Source organism: Varanus komodoensis, unplaced genomic scaffold (assembly GCF_004798865.1).
Source record: "Varanus komodoensis strain SLA01 unplaced genomic scaffold, ASM479886v1 scaffold50, whole genome shotgun sequence".
Taxonomy (NCBI): Eukaryota; Metazoa; Chordata; class Lepidosauria; order Squamata; family Varanidae; genus Varanus; species Varanus komodoensis.
The window spans coordinates 5,127,476-5,147,475 of NW_025336088.1; the positions used below are offsets into that span (position 1 = coordinate 5,127,476).

Below are 20,000 nucleotides of genomic sequence, written 5' to 3' on the forward strand. Positions count from 1 at the left end.
ACAGCCGCTTCTTGATATCTTGTTCTACCTTGCATCTACTTCTAAATTGGCACGTGCAGCAGAACCAGATGGGGCAAAAGCATGTGGGCATATCCTGTGGGACAAACCAGTCTTGGAACCTCCGTGCTGTAGGAATTTCTTCCTAGTTGATAGGTTCTGCATTGCTCCAGATTTTACTTTTCTAAACTTCCCTCCAGAGCCTGGGAGCATCACTGGCATGTTCTCTCTGGTCTCTGGACCCTTCCTGGGCTTCCAGGGAAAATAGCCCATGAAACACATTTCAAAGAGGGGAGTGTGGGGAAGGACATAGGAGAAGTGGAGAAAGAGACATAAGCTGCACTCCAAGGTACACTTACCAGAGAATAAGCCTCTTTCAAGATGGTGGGATGTGATTCTGCAAAGAGGGGTCTTGCATAGAGTTGCACTGGAACAGTGCCTCTCCCAGATTCTTCCCCACAAAGTCCTCCTAATGCAGAGAATTGGATTTGCATCTTGGCCAAGTCCAAATGTCTATGCTTTGAACTATCTTGATTAGGGATCAGTAGTCCATGAAGGGGATAAGGTATAACTTGTGGAGTCCTGGGCCAAATCGCTGCAGTTGCTTCTCCATCTGGGCAGCCCTGAATCGAGATCAAGGGAGCTTCTGACCTGACATGGCTGCTAAGAAGCACATAATGGCCACCACTTCCTACCCTTCCATCCATTCCCTATCATTCAAGAACCACAGGCTCTATATCTTAGCTATTCAGTGACCTCAGCATCCACCACAAATTTCAGCACTGTTTCAGCAGTGACCACAAATGTAACCTTCTGCTCTGCCTGAAAGGACTCCTCCTGCTCCATCAAATTGCATTCCCTGCACATTTTCTACTTCCTTGCCCAGACAGTCAGAATTTCTTATGCTTTTCTGACCCTGTTTGCAAAGACCTTGAACTTGGTGTGCATAGGCTTATTTTACAATTCAGGCTGTTTCACTGAGGCGCCCTTCTTCTCCATCCCCAAAAGAGCCCGCTGGGAGAAGCTGCAAATTGAGAATTCTTGCATAGTGTTCCCCCAGCCATATGGGGATCCAGATAGAGGGAACTGTGTAGGTACATTGGCAGAATGCACTGACATGCCCCTTTGTAGACCTTTGTGCTCAACACCTCATGGCCTCTGAGCTAGAGGACACACAGGAAGCTTGAGAGTGGATGTGCGTTCCTGCGTCCACAGTTCAGCCCTACGTGTGATACCAGTGGACGCCTGTGTAGGACTCTGTCTCTGGCATTCGCATCTTTGTATTTGAAAATGGCTGCTAGGCTTCTTCTCCAGTGTGCCAGACAATATTGGATATGCTGCGCCACCTGCTGGTGAAACATTGCACATCACGCCATAAATCACTGCACGGTGACGAAAGGAAGAGACATTTTGTGCCTGCCGGAGGTGCTTCCAAAAGGGGGCAAAAGTCACGTACACCTCTATCATCTTTTTCCCCTGAATTGATGTTTGTAAAAAGAGTGGACGAAGGGGTGGGAAAACACGGACGGGGGTGTGTGCTCCAATGGCAGAGGATGATCTCTGGACCTTCTACAACAGTCTGTAAATGAAGCTGGGCAATTGCACAAAAAAGGCTTGGTCTGAGGTCCAACAGGAAGCAGCAGCCTTTGCAGCGTGCCTCAGTGCTTGAGAAAGAGGCTTTTCCAGCCATTTCCTGAAGATGTCACTCTTGCGTTTTTTTCTCCATAGGAAGGACTGCCTTATTGGGAACACGCCGCCCGGTTCACTGCCGCCTACCCCGATTGCAGGGCTGGCTCCAAGCGCTTGTGGCTCCGGGGCAAGGCGGAATCTATCCCTGGGGTTCCCTTGCAGCTCCCTCTGTCAAATGGGACTTGTAGCTCTATACGATAAGGCCAGCCATGTGCTCTACTGCAAAATAATTTGATCTGCTAGCCCAGATCACAAATTAAAGTGTAAATGAAAGTGTAAGCTCACATTGCGGATATATTTGTGCAAGTTGTCCCAGATTCAGAGTGGAATTGTACAAATGTCTACTCAAACGTAAGCCCATTAAGTTTAACGGGACTTACTTGCTCATAAATGAGTATATAAGCTTCAACTGGAATCCTGAACAAATACACTAGAGGATGGAGAACACAGTGGGAGTTATGTCTGAATAAACCTATTTAAGATTGAAGAGCAGAGTATTTAAGAAACAGCAAGCAACAGCATCATTGTTCCAATTGCCCTTAGGCTATTTTCTTTTCTTGTAGGTATTTTCCTAAGCATTGGCTTGTGCTCATCAGTTTTCAAGACTAACTGAAAAGCTGTGCTGTTTACCATAGATATGAAGCACACCTTTTTTCTTTTCTTTTTTTTGCAAATGTCCAGTTCCTTTCCTCTGCTAGCCTTCTTTCACCTTTCTCTGCATGCAACAACCTTTCATGCCTTCTCTTTCTAACTGCTCTCTTTCCTCTTGGCTATTCTCTTCCAGGAGAGATATAAACAGCAAAGATGGAACAAATACCTCGAATTTCTTATTTCAATAGAACTCTGCTTTCCTTTCCTGGCTGAAAGATTAGAACAGAGGTGGGCAACTGTGAGAAACCTTGGAACCATTTTCTTCCCTTGGGAATCTCTAGTCCAACAAGTCACACACTGTGGGACACTGTACAACTTCCAGGGAATGCTGGAGGGGGGGTGAGGGGGTGCAAGAGTGGGAAAAATTGGCAAAGTCACCTAACCCTAGATGTCCCCCACAATGTTTGCCCTGAAGACAAAGAAAATGTCTTAAACACTTATAATGTGGAGATCCATTGACTAGCACCAAATCCTCTCTGATTATCTAATGATCTCATGTTGTCATTGTTTTGATAAAATTTTCAGCGCATGCAAGCTAGTAGCTGTGGGCAGGGTTAAGGGAAGGAACAGGAGGAATGTATTGTACTGGAAAGATTTTTAGGCCCAATTAAATTGACTCGTCACTGGTCCAGCAGAGATAAAAAAGTGTTTTTCACACAGCACATGTAGTCAATGGATGGTGAGAGATCTACTAAAACAAATAGCTTTGAAAAAGAGCGAGTTACATTCATAGATGTTCCCTCGGTCATTGGCCATGTTAGCTAAGTGTGGAGCCTCCATATTCAGGGGCAGGATATCTCTAGTCACCAGAGGCTAGTAAAAACCAAGATGCAGATGGTTATGCATGATGACCTTGTCTGAGTTCCCTAAAAGCCTTGCATTGTCGGAGAAAAAGGCCACCCCCTGTAGGCCAAAGAGTGCTGGATCAGATGGAAATAATTTTCATCGCTGGTTGTGCAGGGACCGGGTTCAAAGCCTTATCGAGCCATGAAGTTACTGTGCACATCTGTGGACAAGTCCCTTTCTTGCAGCCTCTTCCCACCTCATACTATTGCTAAGAAAGCCTGTGAAATGGCAACTGTAAGAAGAATGGACAAGCTTGATTGGATTGGACTGATTCTGAAATAAATTGAAAATGACTCGAGGCATGTGTGTTTGGGAGTCAGATGTAGCACTGTGCAGGGCCTTTGGGGAAAGCAGGTCCCCTGAGAGGGAGGCTTTTGCTGCACTCCCAGATTCCCCCAGGCAGCCCTGCTAATCGGCCCCTCAAGCCAGCCTTCCCAACCTGGCATCCTCCAGGCATTTGGGCACCAGGTCCCACCACCTCTGAGTATGGGCCATGCTAGCTAGGGCTGGGAATTGCAGTCCAAAAGGCACAGAGAATGCCAGGACACAGACATTCACTGGTTTCTTTCCCCATGGGCCAGCTGGAAGGAGGGCGTGAGGACCGAGCCAGAAGGGATGCTTCAAAATCCCACGCTCTCCCTTTGAAGGACACACTTAGCATTGGTGTCTGTTGGGGATGTGCTTGCTGAACAGGGGTGCGTGAATTCACCCACCCTGAATGAGGACACCAATCCGTGCATTCGCTCTGAGTTGGCTTCATGGTGTCATCGCGACATGGGCCAGCCCCTTAAGGTCCCCCAGCTCCCTGGCGGGACTGCTGTTCACGAACGTATCTAGAAAGAGGGAATAACCACCAGCCAGTTGAATGGTTAGGGGTAGGGGTAGGCCTCTGCTTTTCTCCTCTTCTGGTGGGGAAGCAGTGGATGAAACAAGATTTGCTCTAACAGAAAACTTCCCTTTTAGCCTCTCTGGGCAGACTTCTAATAATTGCCTTTTTTTTCTTTAACTATCTTTGACACTGTCGATGCACCTACAGAGATGTATGTCCCCTTCATTTGATGCCATTATTAAACCTCCCTAAAATGTTTTTTTTAATTATCTTGGTCATATTCAAGTTACATTTCCAGGTTAAAGCTGGGACTAGAGTTGGCCACAGTTGTGACAAATCTCGGGATGTACATGTAACCAATCCTGCTTTGTCAATGTGGCTGTGGTCATGGATCCTTGTATTTGCTTATTTTCCTCTTCTTGCCCCAACCCATTTCTTCTTTCCTTTTGTGTCACAACTTTTCAATTGCGAGTTATTTTAATTGTGAATTCCCTTATAAGTATTGCAAGGAAAAGCAGTAAATAACTTCCAAGTGTTCCATCCTGGGTTTTGGAAGGAAACTTATCGCCCGAAAGCAAGCTAGTACTGATTAGCTAGGCAGCCAAGGCAGCCACTGATAAGCCGGGTGGCTATTGGAATTCACTCTGTGCCTGAGCTCTTTGGGGAGTGAGAAGCTTTATAAAGCCACGTGAATATTTTTGGCCTTGTCTGACTGGTAGGGAGAGTATCAAACTGGTAGGGAGAAATATGTTCTTTCTTCCCAAACCACTCTCTGAACTGAAACAGTGATTTGCAATTCTCCAAATGTTGCAATACAGTTACGAAGTAGAAAAATGCAGAATTCTGGGGGAAGTTCAAAAAAAGGGCCTCTTAGTGAAAATATTGCAAAACTCCTAATGAGAAACTCCTTATATGAAATTCCTTTTTCACATATGGGAAAGTGCATAAATTAGAAAACACGAGATCCTGCATACATTAGGAGAAGCTTTCACAGAACTATGTATGGATGTTGTGTAAACTGTTAAAATAATTAATGAATCAATATGGAAACAGAATGAAACAACTGAAGTTTGGAAAATGAGAAATGGCACAAAGCCATTCTGACTCAGACCATTCATAACAATGGAGACACAATCCCTGCATCTTCCCCCTGAGTTGTTAGCTGTTGAAAGAGGAAGGGAATGCATTTTTGCTCTTGGATCCACACATGGCGAACTGGCCCATACATATTTCAGGCACAAGCCGTCAGTAGCATTTGGCTGTTACGATCTTGAGAGACCTGGCCTGATGTAAGAAATGGACTGCTCCAAAGGCAGCAGAGTATCACCCTGTATGCCTGCTATGAGATCAACCGTCACTGAGTAAGTGCCACGAAAGCATTTGTATGCCTTTTGGCACACATCAAATGTTTACCAGAAATAACAGGGGACACGTGGATTTTCTGAATGCTTCAAGCAGCAGTAGAACTTTATTAGACAACCCTCATCCATATCAGAAGCCGAAAGCCAGCCGCTAATAAACTAAAGAAAGAGCACGTCCTGCGAGAAGGAGCTTTAAAGAACGGAAGGAACAAGAAACAAGAGGGCGATCTGTTTGCAATAGACACATACAGAGAGGTGTCAAGAGCAGCCCTAGACCATGAGAGGAAGCAATCCTCTCCGTCTCATGGGTCCATGAAGAGAATTTCTGCAGGCACTCTCTTCCTGTATCATTGCAGCAACCTGAAGGGGCTGAGGCTGGAGCGGCATCGTATGGAATTGGGTTAGTCGCAGGATTTCCTGCCAAAACCTGTTGAAAGAGAAGAAAAGAACAGGGTGGGGGAAGATGTACAGGAATGCATGAGTTACAAGAATAGAAGCACAAAGGGCATTTGCTAGCAACTTATCAAACTTGCTTCCTAAAGCACTGGAAATAACAAGTTTAGCGCAGTTCTGCTAAAGAGCCTGGCTCTTGATCCTAATGGAATGAAAAATATCACTCAGACCATGATGCAGAATGTTTTACCACCTGTATCTTCTGGATGGAGTGATTTTCTGTTCTAACTTATCAGATATAGGGAATGCTGAAGATGGAGGGTGCTTGGACAAGATAGTGTCCCTTCCCATTCCATAGGCAAAGGCTGACTGCCCTGGCAGTCGAGTCTTTCTGCAACACTGGCATTCTCCACCACAGCAGGCCAGTTCAGTGGGAGCAGGGCAGGCCGGCTGGCCCAGAGCTCTCTTCTCCAAAAAGCCACCTCCCAGCATCTGCTGCCCGAGGCAATGGCCTCACTCTAATAGTGGGTCTGGCCCTTCCACAGAGCTAAAACAATTCCTGCAACCAGGCTTTATGGAGGAACATCCCCACTGCTTGAGAAAGGCAAAGGCAACAGAAGATTCACAGAAGCAAAACCGCCCTTGTATTCCTCTTTACTCTCACCTGGTTTGCAAGGTTGCACAGGCTGAGGGTAGCATGGCGAAGAAGTGCTGATGCCTCCCCCACAGACTTGACTGCCTCCACCACCAATGTCGGTACATGAGCCGCCTCCGCCAATGGACCCTATGCCGACTCCGCCGCCAATGATTCCTCCTCCAGTACTGATTCTTCCAATGCTACCTCTTCTGCCGCCACTGTATCCTATTCCGTATCCTGCTGAACCACTGGCAAACACAAATACAATCATAAATGACAGAGCAAAACCCTTCACACAAAAGAGCAGCCCGATAGTCCGCCTGGTGGCCTGGGCACCAAGCAGCCCTGTTCCCCCCATCATGTGCATTAGCACCACTCAGTCTGAGCCTGAGGCCTCAGGGAGCTGACAGTATCTGCCTAGATGGATCCTGGTCATGATATAGTACAAGGCAGTTTGTATTTTCATTTCTCACCCCTCTCGCTCCCTTTCCTCCTACATGGGGCGCTGTGCCCTGATCACTAAGTATGTGAAAACACAGACACAAGCTTTCTGTAGAACCTCTCACAGGCCAGTGAATGGCAACAGGATTTATAGAGAAAATCTTCAGCTCCCAGGGTGACAACGATGATTTGGATGATGCTATTTACAGTCAAGAGTCTGTACTTTCTAGTGCTCCCGTTGCCAACCTACATTTCTTGCTGTCCTTCCTCCAGCAGTCGGCGATACTGGCAAATCTCCTGTTCCAGGCGGGTTTTGATGCCGAGGAGCAGCTGGTACTCCTGATTCTGGTTCTCAATCTCACAGCGGATGCTGGCCAGCTCTGCTTCTACTGGATTGATCAGGCACTGAATCTGTTGGAGCTGCATGTTGTACCGACGTTCTGTGTCTTCCAGATTGCTTTGCAGAGACTGGATCTGATATTAGAAAGGAAACACGTGGCATACAGCCATCAGAAAAGAGGCAAAACTGGGGGTATGGGTATTACTGAAATATATTAGGAGAGCCAGTGTGGTGTCGTGGTTAAGAGCATGGGACTGGGACTCAGACGACCTGGGTTCTAGTCCCCGCTCAGCCATGGAGCCAACTGAGTGACTTTGGGCCAGTCACAGACTCTCAGTCCAACCTACCTCACAGGGTTGTTGTTGTGGGGATAAGATGGAGGAGGAGAATAATGTAAGCTGCCTTGAGCCCCTTGTAGGAAAAAGGCAGGATATAAATCGAAAAATAAATAAAATATTATATACTGTTAATTGTTATAATATATGAAATAAAATGGAGGTAACAATTGGTCTCCTGGGGAGTGGGTGCACAGTGTTAATTGTTATTTTTAGTTATCAGTTGGGCTCTAGATGTTAATATTATTGATTTATCTTGAATGATATGTATTTGTATTGCATTGTATGTACTTATGTATTTTTTTCTAGTAAAAAAATTAAAAAGGGCGGTGGGGAGAAAAGAGACAAAACTGTGCCTTGATGTCATGCGGAAAGCTGAGCTGTTTTAAAGCAACATTTTTAAGCAAATGAAAGATCAGGTGTGGTGGGTTTCCTGCACGTTGCACGTGTCCTTTGTGCCGGCAGCCACATACCATGCTGAGCTGGGATTGTAGCTCTATCTCCAGGTTCTGATATTCACGTCTCAGTTCTGTCACTTGGTGGTTGACAGACGTTATCTCTTGACCACTTGTATTGACCTCTCGGCGGACCTCCTCCATCTAAATAAACAAAGAATGACACAAAAGAGGGTTTTGTGATATACGTGGCCATTTACTTTCAGAGTAGATCTGTTGAACTTGTGAACATAAAGATAAAAGACACACTGAGGACTAAACAAGTATACATCATATTGCGATAGCTAAGCTTTCCACCTTATATTTCTTTATTCAGAATATAGTTAAATCCTATTTAAAAGTTTGTTAGGAATGGATTGATCAGCCATGTAAATTTTCAATGTGCTCTTTCATAAACCTGTCCTTTTTCTCTTTTAATTGTGATTTTAAAAAAGTCCATGGGTATAATTAACATAAATAATTCTTTTAATCTCCCATCTTCTCTGACATGTGTCCTACTCTGTTCAATTTGCTTTTGTTGGACACTTCATGCTTTCCAGACCTGCTTTGCAGTCAACACTTGGAACAATGTACTAAATGCAATTCTGATGCCAGCATCAGTCTTTTGAGCTCATCCGAGGATCCTCAGAAGATCCCAATCTAAAAGCAGCAGCCTGGTGGTAAGACAAAGAGAGGGCATTAATATGCTTCACTTGCCTTGCTTTCATACCAGGTTTCCACCTCTCTGCGGTTTCGTTCGATGAGTTGTTCATATTCAGCCCTGAGCTCATCAAGACGTTGCTTCAGATTGACACCAGGAGTAGCATTCACCTCAACACTGACGTCGCCGTGGCCAGTCTGACTGATCAGTCCTCTCATGGTCTGCAAAGATGGAGAAGGGAACGAGGTCATAAAACAAAATCTGTGCAACAGACATGGTTCTTAAAAATGCATTGCTAGTGTGTCTAGGAAACATCAGAAAGAGGAGGGATGGAGAAAGCACAGCCCTGCTTCAGAGGAAGCAAAACCACCCCTTCTGATCCTGGGTGTCAGAGTTTGAGTCCACGGTGCTCTTGGAGCACCTGTGGGACACCAAGCAGGGTACTAGCACTCAGCTCTGACCAAAGAAAGGAAGGCCACCCGGATCTCAGCAAGGCATGCTCTGAACACCTATGAGTCACAGGGGGTCAGCTGATTCTCCCTGGCCCTTATAAAGGCTTCCAGGTAAAGTGAATTCCCTCCCCGCCCCCTTTTTCTTTTCATAAAAGAGAATAATCTCTGCACCTGAAGAATGAATGTATGGAGTGGGCCCTGAAGTTGTAGGAATACAAGCCTAATCAGGACCTTTGGCTTCCTATGCCTTTCCAGAAGAAAAGAAAGTGGAATCCATGCAGAGGAGGCTGGCAAAGATGGTGAGGGGTCTGTGAACCAAGTTCTGTGAGGAACAGTGGAAAGATCTGGGTATATTTAGCCCAGAGAAGAAACAATAAAGGGTAGACACAATAGCTGCCTTTGAATAAGGTCAGTCATGAGGAAGATGGAGCAGACTTGTCCTGTCTTACTCCAGCGAGCAGGAGTAGAGCCAGTGGGTGGAAATGGCAAGGAAGCACATTCCAGCTAAACATTGGGAGAAAATTCCTAACCATGAGAGCAGCACAGACTGCCTTGGGATGGGCTCACCTTCACTTGAGGTATTTGAACAAAAGCTGGGCAAGGATGCTGCAGGTGTATCCTGCATACAATCAGAGAACTAGACTAGCTGACTTCCAAGGACCTTCCATCTCTATGACTTTATTGTCCTTTAGGGCTTGGAAGCCATTCACTCCCTTAATACAGTTTAGTGGAGTGTTGTATGTATTGATAGGCAATGCGGCCCTTTACCAAAAAGAAGAAAATCCCCTACTTAATTGTGTTTAATTAAAATGGGCGGGGGGGGGCATATCTGGTGTAACATGTCATACATATTTTGGATTTTCTACCCAACGTAAGCAAAATGGTTGGCAACCAACAGTCCCACCAGAGGTTCATTTTTGTCCATGGTGAGGTTGTGCTCCTACCTCCTCATGGTTCTTCTTGAGACAGATCAGCTCCTCCTTCAGAGACTCGTACTGCATCTCCAAATCAGACCTTGCAAGGGTCAGCTGATCCAAGAGGGGTCTCAGGCCATTGATATCGGCCTCCACATTCTGGCGGAGACCACATTCAGTTTGATACCTAATCCAGAGGAAACGGGGAGAGAGAAGGACTGTCACTGACAAGTCTTGCAAAATAAACCCTCCCTCAAAAACCAAACCAAAACAAACCAACAACCCAATCAAGACTATGCTTGCACATTTGGGCTGCCTTTTCTGAAGTGTTTGCACAACTGTTTCTCTTGATTGCACTATTATTACATACTTATATTTATGCACATACACTTCATACACACCCATTGTAAGGGATTCGTTTTAATTTCTGGTATATGATGCCTTTGCTTTGTTCAAATGGACATTTGGAAAGGATGGAGCTTGCTCTGTGGCCATAGAATGCTTGCCAACTGCTGGAGGAGTGGGAACAGAAAGCAAGGGGATGGGATGGGATGGGATGGGATGGGATGGGATGGGAGTAGTCTAGAAGAAGGCTGGGCTTGCTGACTAGCAGGCTAGAACTCTGAACAACGTTTTGTTGCACTTGTCATGTGTGTCCTTGTCAGCCACATTTGGGTCTATTAAGGAACAGCGCAATTTATATAAAATAGGTATTTCTCAAGTAAAATTGCTGAAGGGCACTACATCTGAAAAAGGCAGGTGAAAATGAGGCATACTCACTTCAGCTTAAAATCTTCAGCTGTCATCCTGGTGTTATCAATATTCAGAAGGTATTTGTTATAGTCATCTGTTTCGCAAACAAGCTGAGAATAGATGAATGGAAATATTTATGCTCAATAACTGCCATGTCTTTAGAAATTGTGGCAACATAATAGAAACCACCTTCTCCAATCTGGTGCCCTCTGGTATGTTGGACTACAGTTCCCATCAGCCCCATGTCAGCATGGTCAACACTGACCTATGCCCCCACTTTCCTTTCCTCCCTCTATTAGGTTTTTTTGTTCATTTTTGTGTTATGTCAGCCTTTTGTTTTGATAATGTAATTACATTGTGCTTCTATAACTAAAAATGAAAGCTGATTAACAATAAAAAAGGATACTCCAACTAGAATTATTTTGGGGGGTGCAGATCTATCGATATTGCTTCCACTGGTGTTGCTGATAGACGTGCTGGGCAGAATATGCATTGGTTCTCAAGAGCAATATTGGAGTGAATACTCCAGATAGCTTGAGTATAAACAGTCATGATTTTCTTAGAAGTGGGGAGGGCTTGGGTGGAGCTAGTGGATTTCATGAGCCCCCTCCAACTTTATCCTCCCACAAATTTGAGTGCTAGGCTGATACTAGTGAGCAGGCCAGCCACCTGCCCTATTCTGGATCAGCTGAAATACTGGAACCCTTTCCAGAGCCAGTCCTACAGCATACAGGGCTAAATCTAGTTTTAATCGTATTTAGAGTAGATCCACTGAAATCAGTGGCTTTATAGTCATCATGACTAACTTAATGTTTGTTTGCTCATTTATTTTCATATCCTGCCCCTTTTCCTTCAAGGCAGCTTAAGGAATCCTCCTGCACTGCTCAATCTTATCCACACAACAACCCTGGGAGATAGGTTAGGCTGAGAGTCAGCCCCATTGATTCAGCTTAAGTCCCATTCATTTCAAATGGGCCTTTTCTAAATATGACTAAATCTGGATCCAATCCAGGCTGCAACAGCCCTATTCCAAGAAGAGAGAGATCATGCAAAGGTACTCTTTTTCCCAATGCAAGCAGCTTTGTCCAGCCCTGATGACTCGCGGCTGCTTCATCTACCTGCCTGCAGCAGCTGGGGGTCATGGCCACTAAAACTGTGCAGTGACACCCACTGAAGGGCACTCCATTTGATGTCCTGCCTGGCCATGCTCACCTTCTCTCCATGGGATGCAACACCTGTGATTGGCACTGCCATCATGCACAGGTAACTGCCACATCCAAGCCAGATCTTGGATGGGGACCAAAGTTCAGCTCTGTGCAGCATCACATGTAAGGAGCTGCACAGAGGTGTTCAAGTCCAAGGGCCAAGTTGAAAAAGCTCTCGGAGGCCACCCTCCGGGGCAGGCAGAATCGAAGGCAAGCAGTCTGGGGCCAAAATACCAGCAAGGCCAGCCTATTGAAGCTTAAAGCTCTTACTGTGGGTAGCTGGGGCACAGGTGAGGCATGTCAGCCTTTCTGAATGGGGGGATGGGACTGCGCAAAGCTGGGAAACCACCAAATGATCAGTGGCTGGGGGCAAGAGAAGGGGTTGTGGGAAAGGGGACACACTGGCCTATGGAGTGCCACTGTGGTGTGGGAGTTAAGAGTGCAGGACTGGGACTCGGGCGATCCCAGTTCTAGTCCCCGCTCAGCCATGGAGCCAAGTGGGTGACTTTGGGCCAGCCACAGCTCTCAGCCCAACCTACCTCACAGGGTTGTTGTTGTGGGGATAAGTTGGAGAGCAGCAGGAGAACTATGTAAGCTGCCTTAAGTTCCTTGGAAGGAGAAAAGGTGAGATCTAAATCTAAGAAATAAATGTGTTCAGTCATAACTGCCAGCATACTGGGAGACAGAGTCTAACACGTCTGGGGGTACTAGATTGGGGAAGGCTACTTTCTCCCTGCTTGTTTGTTGCTTTACTGAAAAGCTGCGGGGACAGCTTTTGGAATGCCTGTGCCTCATCCCAGACATTAACACTGAGATGTCAATTGCAGCCTGTTAAATACTGATCAATTCACTCCTGTCCAATATTTCTCAGCCTAATAACAGAACGAGGTGCACAAATCCAAGACTTCGCAGTCACTAAAACAGGATGACATACCTCATTGTAGAGCTGGTCAATTTGCTGGTAATAGGGGTTGTAATCCCTTGGTGCCGTAATCCCACCATGCTTCTGGTACCAGTCTCTGATCGAGATTTCAAGCTGAGCATTTTCGTCTTCTAGGTATCGCACCCTTTCCAGGTACTGAGCCAGGCGTTCATTCAGGGTCTGCATGGTTATCTTCTCATTGGTGGAGAGGAGGCCACCTTCGCCACCTCCAAAGCCAAAGCTGCCACTGCTGAATGGGTAGTAGCCCCCCTCTCCATAGCCGCCACCACAGTAGCCTCCTCCTCCATACCTTCCACCACTGTAGCTCCCACCACCATAGCTGCTGCCTCCATAGCATACACTCCCTCTGCTTATTCTTCCACAGCTACCACTGCTGAAACCACCTCCTATGCTCCTATGTCCTCCACCGTAACTTCTTCTAGAAAAGCCCCTCGAGGATCCCGAGCTTGTAATTTTGATGCCTTTGCCGCTTCCACCACTGAAGCCTCCGCCACCGCCTCCAATACAGATGCTTCCCCCACCACCGATGCTAGTGCTGCCTCCTTTCACACCACAGCTCATGATGACAGAAGTTGAGAAACCAAGCCCAGTGAAAGCCCCAGCTCAGCTGCACAGTCTGGTATTGGGATTCTGACTGCACACACTCTCTCCCCGCTGATCCTTAGTTATATCTCCCATGGAGGGTGTTGCCATAAAGGGTGTTCCTTGCTCCTCCCAGGGCATGTGCCAATCCTCTTGTTTATGCCAAATATTGTCTGCTAGATGGAGGAGCTTCTTTGGGAACGGTCGAAGGTAATCTTAGGCAAACCTGGAATTGTGTCACTCATTCTCTCACTCTCTTCCTCTCTCAGAACGTTTTGGCTAGGATGGCATAGATTTCTGTGAGCTTGTGAGGGTGATGTAGCTACCTCTCCACTGGTTTCTCCCCATTTTGCTTCACACTGAGTTCTCAAGCAGCCATCTGCTCCACTTCTAATGCATCAAACCGTCTTCAGACAGCTTCAGCAGCAAGGAAAAGCACACAATCTCAGAATCAGCATAATTAAATGAAAAGGAGAAAGTTGTCTTCAGCTTACCAGCCGTGACACACAACAGAGAACCCAATAAACTTATCATGGACTCATAGAATTGTGGAGTTGCATGGAGTCCGCAAGCCCATCCAGCATATTCTTCTGCTCAGTGGAGGACTCCACATGCCAAATGGAAAATCCAGGGAATCTTAAAATGCATGAGGAGGGGGGAAATAAGTTTTCTTCATACACCCCTCCTGGGGCACTGTGTTTGTGTGTTTGGTGTGCAATTAGGCAGAATTTTATTGGGAACAAATTTGCAGCTTAAATTTTAGGAAAATGTTCACAGACAGACATACCTGTTGTCTATATTGTTGTCTTTGCAGCACCAGATTTTATTTTCCTAGGCATCTTAGTCTTTCAGTTTCTGTCATTTGAACTTGTTACTGTATTTGAAATCTTTCAACTACTCCTAAGTTTTTCTTTGGATTTTACTGCTAGGTTTCACTTTGGGTACTGCAGTTTTAAGCTCCTAAACTTTCATAATGCATATTATGTTGTATTTTAGCATTTTAACCGTAGAGTATTGCCTAGAGACCTTTGTCTATTGCAGGGGTCTCAAACTCAACTTACCTGGGGGCTGCTGGAAGTAGAGTCTGGGTGAGGCTGGGCCGCATCAAGTATTCCACAAAAAAAGGATTTCAAGTATTCCAAAAAAAGTACAACTGATCCAATCTTCTCAATCTTTACTAATAATAATTCAGAACATGAACGGTTATTTAGAACATTGGCTTCTCTTACTTCCTCCTACTCCTTGCTGCCAGAGACCTGACAGCGCTTCCTCTTACACAGCTGAGCCACATTTGGCTTGAGGGAGGAAGCAACTGAGACCCTCAGTATGGCTTGAAGATGCTCATCAGTAAGTTTGGACCTGAACTTTGACTTATTAAAGTTCATGGTGGAGAAGAGCTTTTCACACAGATAGGTGCTCCCAAAAAGGCACATGGTCCGCTTGAACATCCTGGAAAGCTCAGGGAAGATAAGGGGCAATTCTCTCAAAAATTGTCCAAGCTTGTCTGCTTTTCCACTCACCTCCCTGAACTTGGCTTTGAGTTCAGAATTGCACTGCAGGTCAATTAGCTCCATTTGGGTAACGACTCACACAGGTGCGTGTGAGAAAAACGTGTGGGCTGCACTATCATTAAACTTTGATATCAAGTGGGGGCCACAAAATATCATCCCACGGGCCGCAATTGGCCCGCGGGCCTTGAGTTTGAGATCCCTGGTCTATTGGGTGGCATAGCAATGTCATAAATAAACAAAGAAACCCAGCAGCCAGTTAGAATAGTCACTGCTCCAAGCTACTGTTTCCAGACAGAAGTCAGCACAGCTTTGCATATGCTAATTTTATGCATATTTTGAAATCAATATTATGCTTTAAATAGGAATCTAAAGTAGTGGAGAAGACTGCAGAATATGTCCGGGTGCTTTCTTCTTGGGGTTCTTTGGACCAGACTTGGACTGGACAGCCTTTCAAAGTGACTTTATTTCATAACTGATTCCTTCAAACAGAGGACTGCCCTCTGTAATGCAGGACACATGGCCATGCTCTGCTGAAGTGAGACCTTTGAGGTGCCACCTTGGAATAGCTGCCCCTTCGTTTTCCTCATTGATGGGAAACGGTAACCATCCTTTCACTCCATTAAAGCACTCCAATGAATGGAAGAAAAATGATGAGATAAAAACAAAAACAATCTTTTGATTTAGTGCACGGTGCTTTATAGGTCTGCTCAGAAGTAAGCCTGTTAAGTTCAGTGAGTTGACTTCCAGGTAGATAAACCGAGAATTACAGCTTCGATCATTAAAAAAGCAGACAAAGCAGCCCCGTGGGAGGGTCATAAAGCAAGTTGGTCAGTTGACAATGAAGACCCACAGTGGAATAATGAAGTCTTTTCCATCCCGCTAAAATGGCAAGAGATTATTTTGAAGAAAGTGCCAAGCTAGGAAATCATGCACCTGCCTTACTGTGCCCTGCTTCGCTCAAGCTTCTCATCTTACCTGTATTGAACCACTGTAGAACTATCGCATGAGTGGTCTTAAGTTGCATAGCCGGAAGTGTGGCTTCTAGATCGAGAGAGGTATTACTACCACTCTATATGACTCTGGTGCACCCGCCACTGGAGTATTGTGCTCAGTTTTGGGCCCCTCATTACAGAAAGGATATAGTCAGGTTAGAGTCAGTGCAGCGCAGGGCCACAAGGTTGGTGGCCGGTTTGCAGGGGATGCTGTATGAGGCGAGACTGAGGGAACTGGGTCTCTTCAGCCTGGAGGAGACTCAGAGGGGATATGTTGGCGACATACAGGTATGTGAGGGGATGTCACATGGAGATGGGTAGAGACTGTTCTCCCCTGCAGAGGAAGGCAGGACGCGCTCCAACGGAGCAAAGCTCAGGGAGCCAAGGTTCCATTTGGATGCCAGGAAGCACTTCCTGACAGTCAGGACCCCGAGGGTGTCGAATGGGCTTCCACGGGAGGTCGCTGAGGCCCCATCAGTGAGGGTGTTCAAGGATAGGCTGGACGTCCACATGGTGGGCATGTCGTGAGTGGAGCCGGCTGGTGCTGGGGGTCGGACTAGATGGCCCGGGAAACCCCTTCTGACTCGCTCTGTTTCTATGTTTCTAAGTGAATGCTACACACACACAACTCACTTCCAGACCTTACAAACCAGCTGATAGGGAGAAATACCTATCATGATGTGAATCAAACAAGAGAAGCTAGTGGGCATTTTCCACTCAGGAGTGACTCAACATAAAACAGCTGAACTTGAGAGGACTTCTTTTTAATTAAGGAAGTTGCCCTGTGGTTTGCTGGTTCTATTTCGGTGGCTGGGGAGAGATATGAAATTAGAAGGTAGTTATTATGGAGCAAAAAACAAGTGCATTGTTTATTTTTCATGACATAATAAATGCTGTGCTGGAAGGCTTATAGTAGAGCATATATCACAAAAGGTCACATCTGTGAATTTATCCAGGAGAACCATAGAGTAAACCATCCGATTCAGGCATTCTTCTGGGTACATGACAGACACATAGAGGGGAAAGCGTTAGGACAACATGAGCCAGCCCTGCCTGCAATGTAGAAGAAAGTGAGGATCCTAAGCATATGGAAGCTCTGTGCCTACCTCCATGTCTGTCTACATGATCTGAGACCTGCATTCCTCCAGAACAATTAAGAGTTTTGAATGGCCTTTTCAGCATTTTGGTTGGGGAGTTCAGCCTCACTTGGGCCAAGCTTTGGTTCCAATCTGTCCCCTCCAGATTTCCCTGAAATCCATGCCTGTCAGCTCTGGATGATGTTCCTCAGCTGGAACACCAGGGCCAAAGGTGGTGGAGGCGGATGGAGAACTCGGTGATACAGTGCAGGGTCAGACACGAAGGCAAAACAGAACAGGCAAGGGTCAGCTAACAACAAAGACATCACAGGACGAGAGGTGAAGGCAGAGTGAGGAACAAGCATGTGCTTGATCAGGCTGCCTTCTAGGGGGGAGCAATGCTCTGCAGCTCTACCCTCCCCAGGAAGGGGGCTCCCCCATGTCATATGTATGTGTTGCAGCACCTAAAAGATGACATCAGGTCCTGTTGCAGCAAGTCGTTTTTTAACCAACGCTGCTTTTTGATGTAACGGACTAGTATGCCTGCTCCCCTGGAAGTCTTTACACAAGTTTGAGTGTACATGCACTTTATTTATTTGTTTATTTATTACATTTATATCCCACTTTTTTTCTTATGAGCTCAAAGCGGCTTACATCGTTCTCTTCCACCTGCTTTCACTCTTATCCCCACAGCAACAACCCTGCGAGGTAGGGTGGGCTGGCGGTCTGTGTCTGGCCCAAAGTCACCCAGTTGGCTGCATGGCCACCCAGGTCCCCTGAGTCCAAATCCCATGCCCTTAACCACTACACCACACTGGCTCTCTCCACATTCTCCACACCGATGGGATGCTTGAGCACACAGAGGTCAGGGTGCTGTGACCTTCAGCAGCTCCTTCTATGTGTTCACTGGATACCTGAACAGCATTTCTGCAATGTGTGGATTATATATATATGGCGTTTGACCCAGAATTATTCATGTTGGTCCACCAAAATCAATGGGACTTAATCATGACTAAATTAAGTCCCACCACCATATTGACAGACTTATTATAAGTATGACTAAGTGTGGATGTAGCACAAGGTAAATGAAATCTACTCAGAGTTGCACTTAAAACTGTGCAGCTGAATAGGCAGGACAAGGACCTCTACACAGCCAGACTCTAAGAGTTCTTCAAATATGCACTTTTGATGTAGCCAGTCCTGGCAGAGGGGATGGGAATATTATTGTGTGATCCTAATCATTTCCTTGTAGAGCAAGGCATACCAAGACATTCACCTGTTGACTTAAGATAGGGGCCTGTAACACAGGGTGCTGCTGAGATGGGTAATTTGATGGATGGGTGATGAGATCAATTTCAGTTTTGGTAAGGAAACCTTGAATCGGGCTGCTACAAATCTCAATATCTTTAAAGGGGAGATATATAATTGTTAAAACGTTTTGACTCTTATCTGTGTGCATTTGCCCTGCATACACAATACCACATACACACATTTTCTAATCCCTTGGAACACTTTTACCTTCATCTAGGTTTTTTTGTTGGCATTAAGTTACCTTAAAACAACACACAACCAGTATTGAAAATAGGCTTGCCAAAGCCCACTAGAAAATGTTGATTCCTTGCCTGATTTTGTATATCTCAGAACTACAATGCTTCTTATGATTATCTTAGAAAATATCCTATTTAAAATTTAATTTATTCCAGCCTTCTTGGTACATATATGCTTGCTATAGCTGATTCAGACCAACCTGCTAAATCACTCGGCCAATATCTGAAAATTTACCTCTCAGATTTGTGCCTTTCAAAAATAGTGCCCTACAAGACGTTTTGGAAAGACTGATGCAACTCTGAATAAAGCAACTTGAGACTTGTGCAGCTGTATCCATTTTTTGAGGTGTTACTCACTTAGCTGAGGGAGAAAGAGAGTAGCACTGCTTTGCATCTTTTGTTCAAAGGGCTGTGCCCAGGTTTGTAAGATTGAAGCATGTGATAAAGAAATATTTTCGCCCTTTGTGACACCCATGGGGATCACACCCAGTTTCCTCATCTTTCCTTAGTAAGAGACACCCCATTTAGTAAAAGCTTCCTCAGCCATGTGTATATCTAAACCACCAGTTCATGATCTGCAAACTTAATCTGCATGGATATAAACAAGGTAGTTACTTAAGCTGCCAGTTTTAACAAGAACCAGGGTTATGTTTTCTAAGTTCCCTTTCCCTGCTTTTCCTTCAGTGAATTGATTTGATCAGCCATGCAGCATTTTCTGCTTCAGCCTTCTTTGGTCCGATCTTGGGAGGCGCCCCGTTGCAAAGACATGCGATTTTGTAAGCATCTCCTTGGCTCAGGCTGATGCAACTGCACTTTGAAGATGTTCCCTCTTCATCATGATTAGCTTGCTACTTGCTCCGCTTAATCATTTCATAATGAGAAAATACTTTCAGCTCGTTGATGATCTTCTGGCCACTGGTCCCCATCCTACAGTCTAAAGATGTGGTGATATTGCCAAGTGCAATTGCTTTTACTCTTCGGTCAACTAGTTCTCAGATTAAAGAGTCAGTCTTATAAATGCATTTTTAAAAATGGCCCTCCTTCTTAATTCTTCTCACACAAGGGGAGGCAATTTGTGATCGTCCAGCCAGTATTTATCTGTAACTCCCCTCAGCCCCAGTCTGTCTGACCAGTGACTGGGGATGATGGGAATTGCCATCCAACAATTCCTGGAAAGTGGCATGTTTTCCCCCCATCCTGTCATCAAGGCAGTGCAGAGTGATGAAAACTGGGCTTGGCATGGACATCACAACACATAAACACATTTGTCACGAGCTGGATTCCACTATTGATTCAGAGGTTTCTGGGGAGACGCCAATGCTGCCGTCTGGTCCAGAATTATTGGATGAATTTCAGTTATTGCGGCCCGATGATGTGGACAAGGTGCTTGGACAAGTACGTCCCACCACTT

The 20,000-nt window shown here is 45.6% G+C and overlaps 1 protein-coding gene across 1 annotated transcript; it reads right to left on the reverse strand.

Annotated features, from left to right (window-relative positions):
* Positions 1–7,090: 7,090 nt before the first annotated feature.
* Positions 7,091–13,442, reverse strand: LOC123031735 (keratin, type I cytoskeletal 10-like). The gene is made up of 6 exons (XM_044447002.1): positions 12,873–13,442; positions 10,761–10,843; positions 10,011–10,167; positions 8,671–8,835; positions 7,993–8,118; positions 7,091–7,318 (listed from the first exon to the last, which is right to left on the reverse strand). Exons 1-6 carry the CDS (start codon positions 13,440–13,442, stop codon positions 7,091–7,093), a joined length of 1,329 nt encoding a protein of 442 aa, XP_044302937.1.
* Between the last annotated feature and the right edge of the window lie 6,558 nt (positions 13,443–20,000).

Coding starts and splice junctions, on each gene's coding strand:
- LOC123031735 (XM_044447002.1), bottom strand. CDS start 13,442: ATGAGCTGTGGTGTGAAAGGAGGCAGCACTAGCATCGGTGGTGGGGGA. Junction 8,119..8,670: donor AAACCTGGTATGAAAGCAAG/GCAAGTGAAGCA, acceptor TTGTTTATTTAG/ATGGAGGAGGTCCGCCGAGA. Junction 7,319..7,992: donor TACAATCCCAGCTCAGCATG/GTATGTGGCTGC, acceptor TTCTAATATCAG/ATCCAGTCTCTGCAAAGCAA.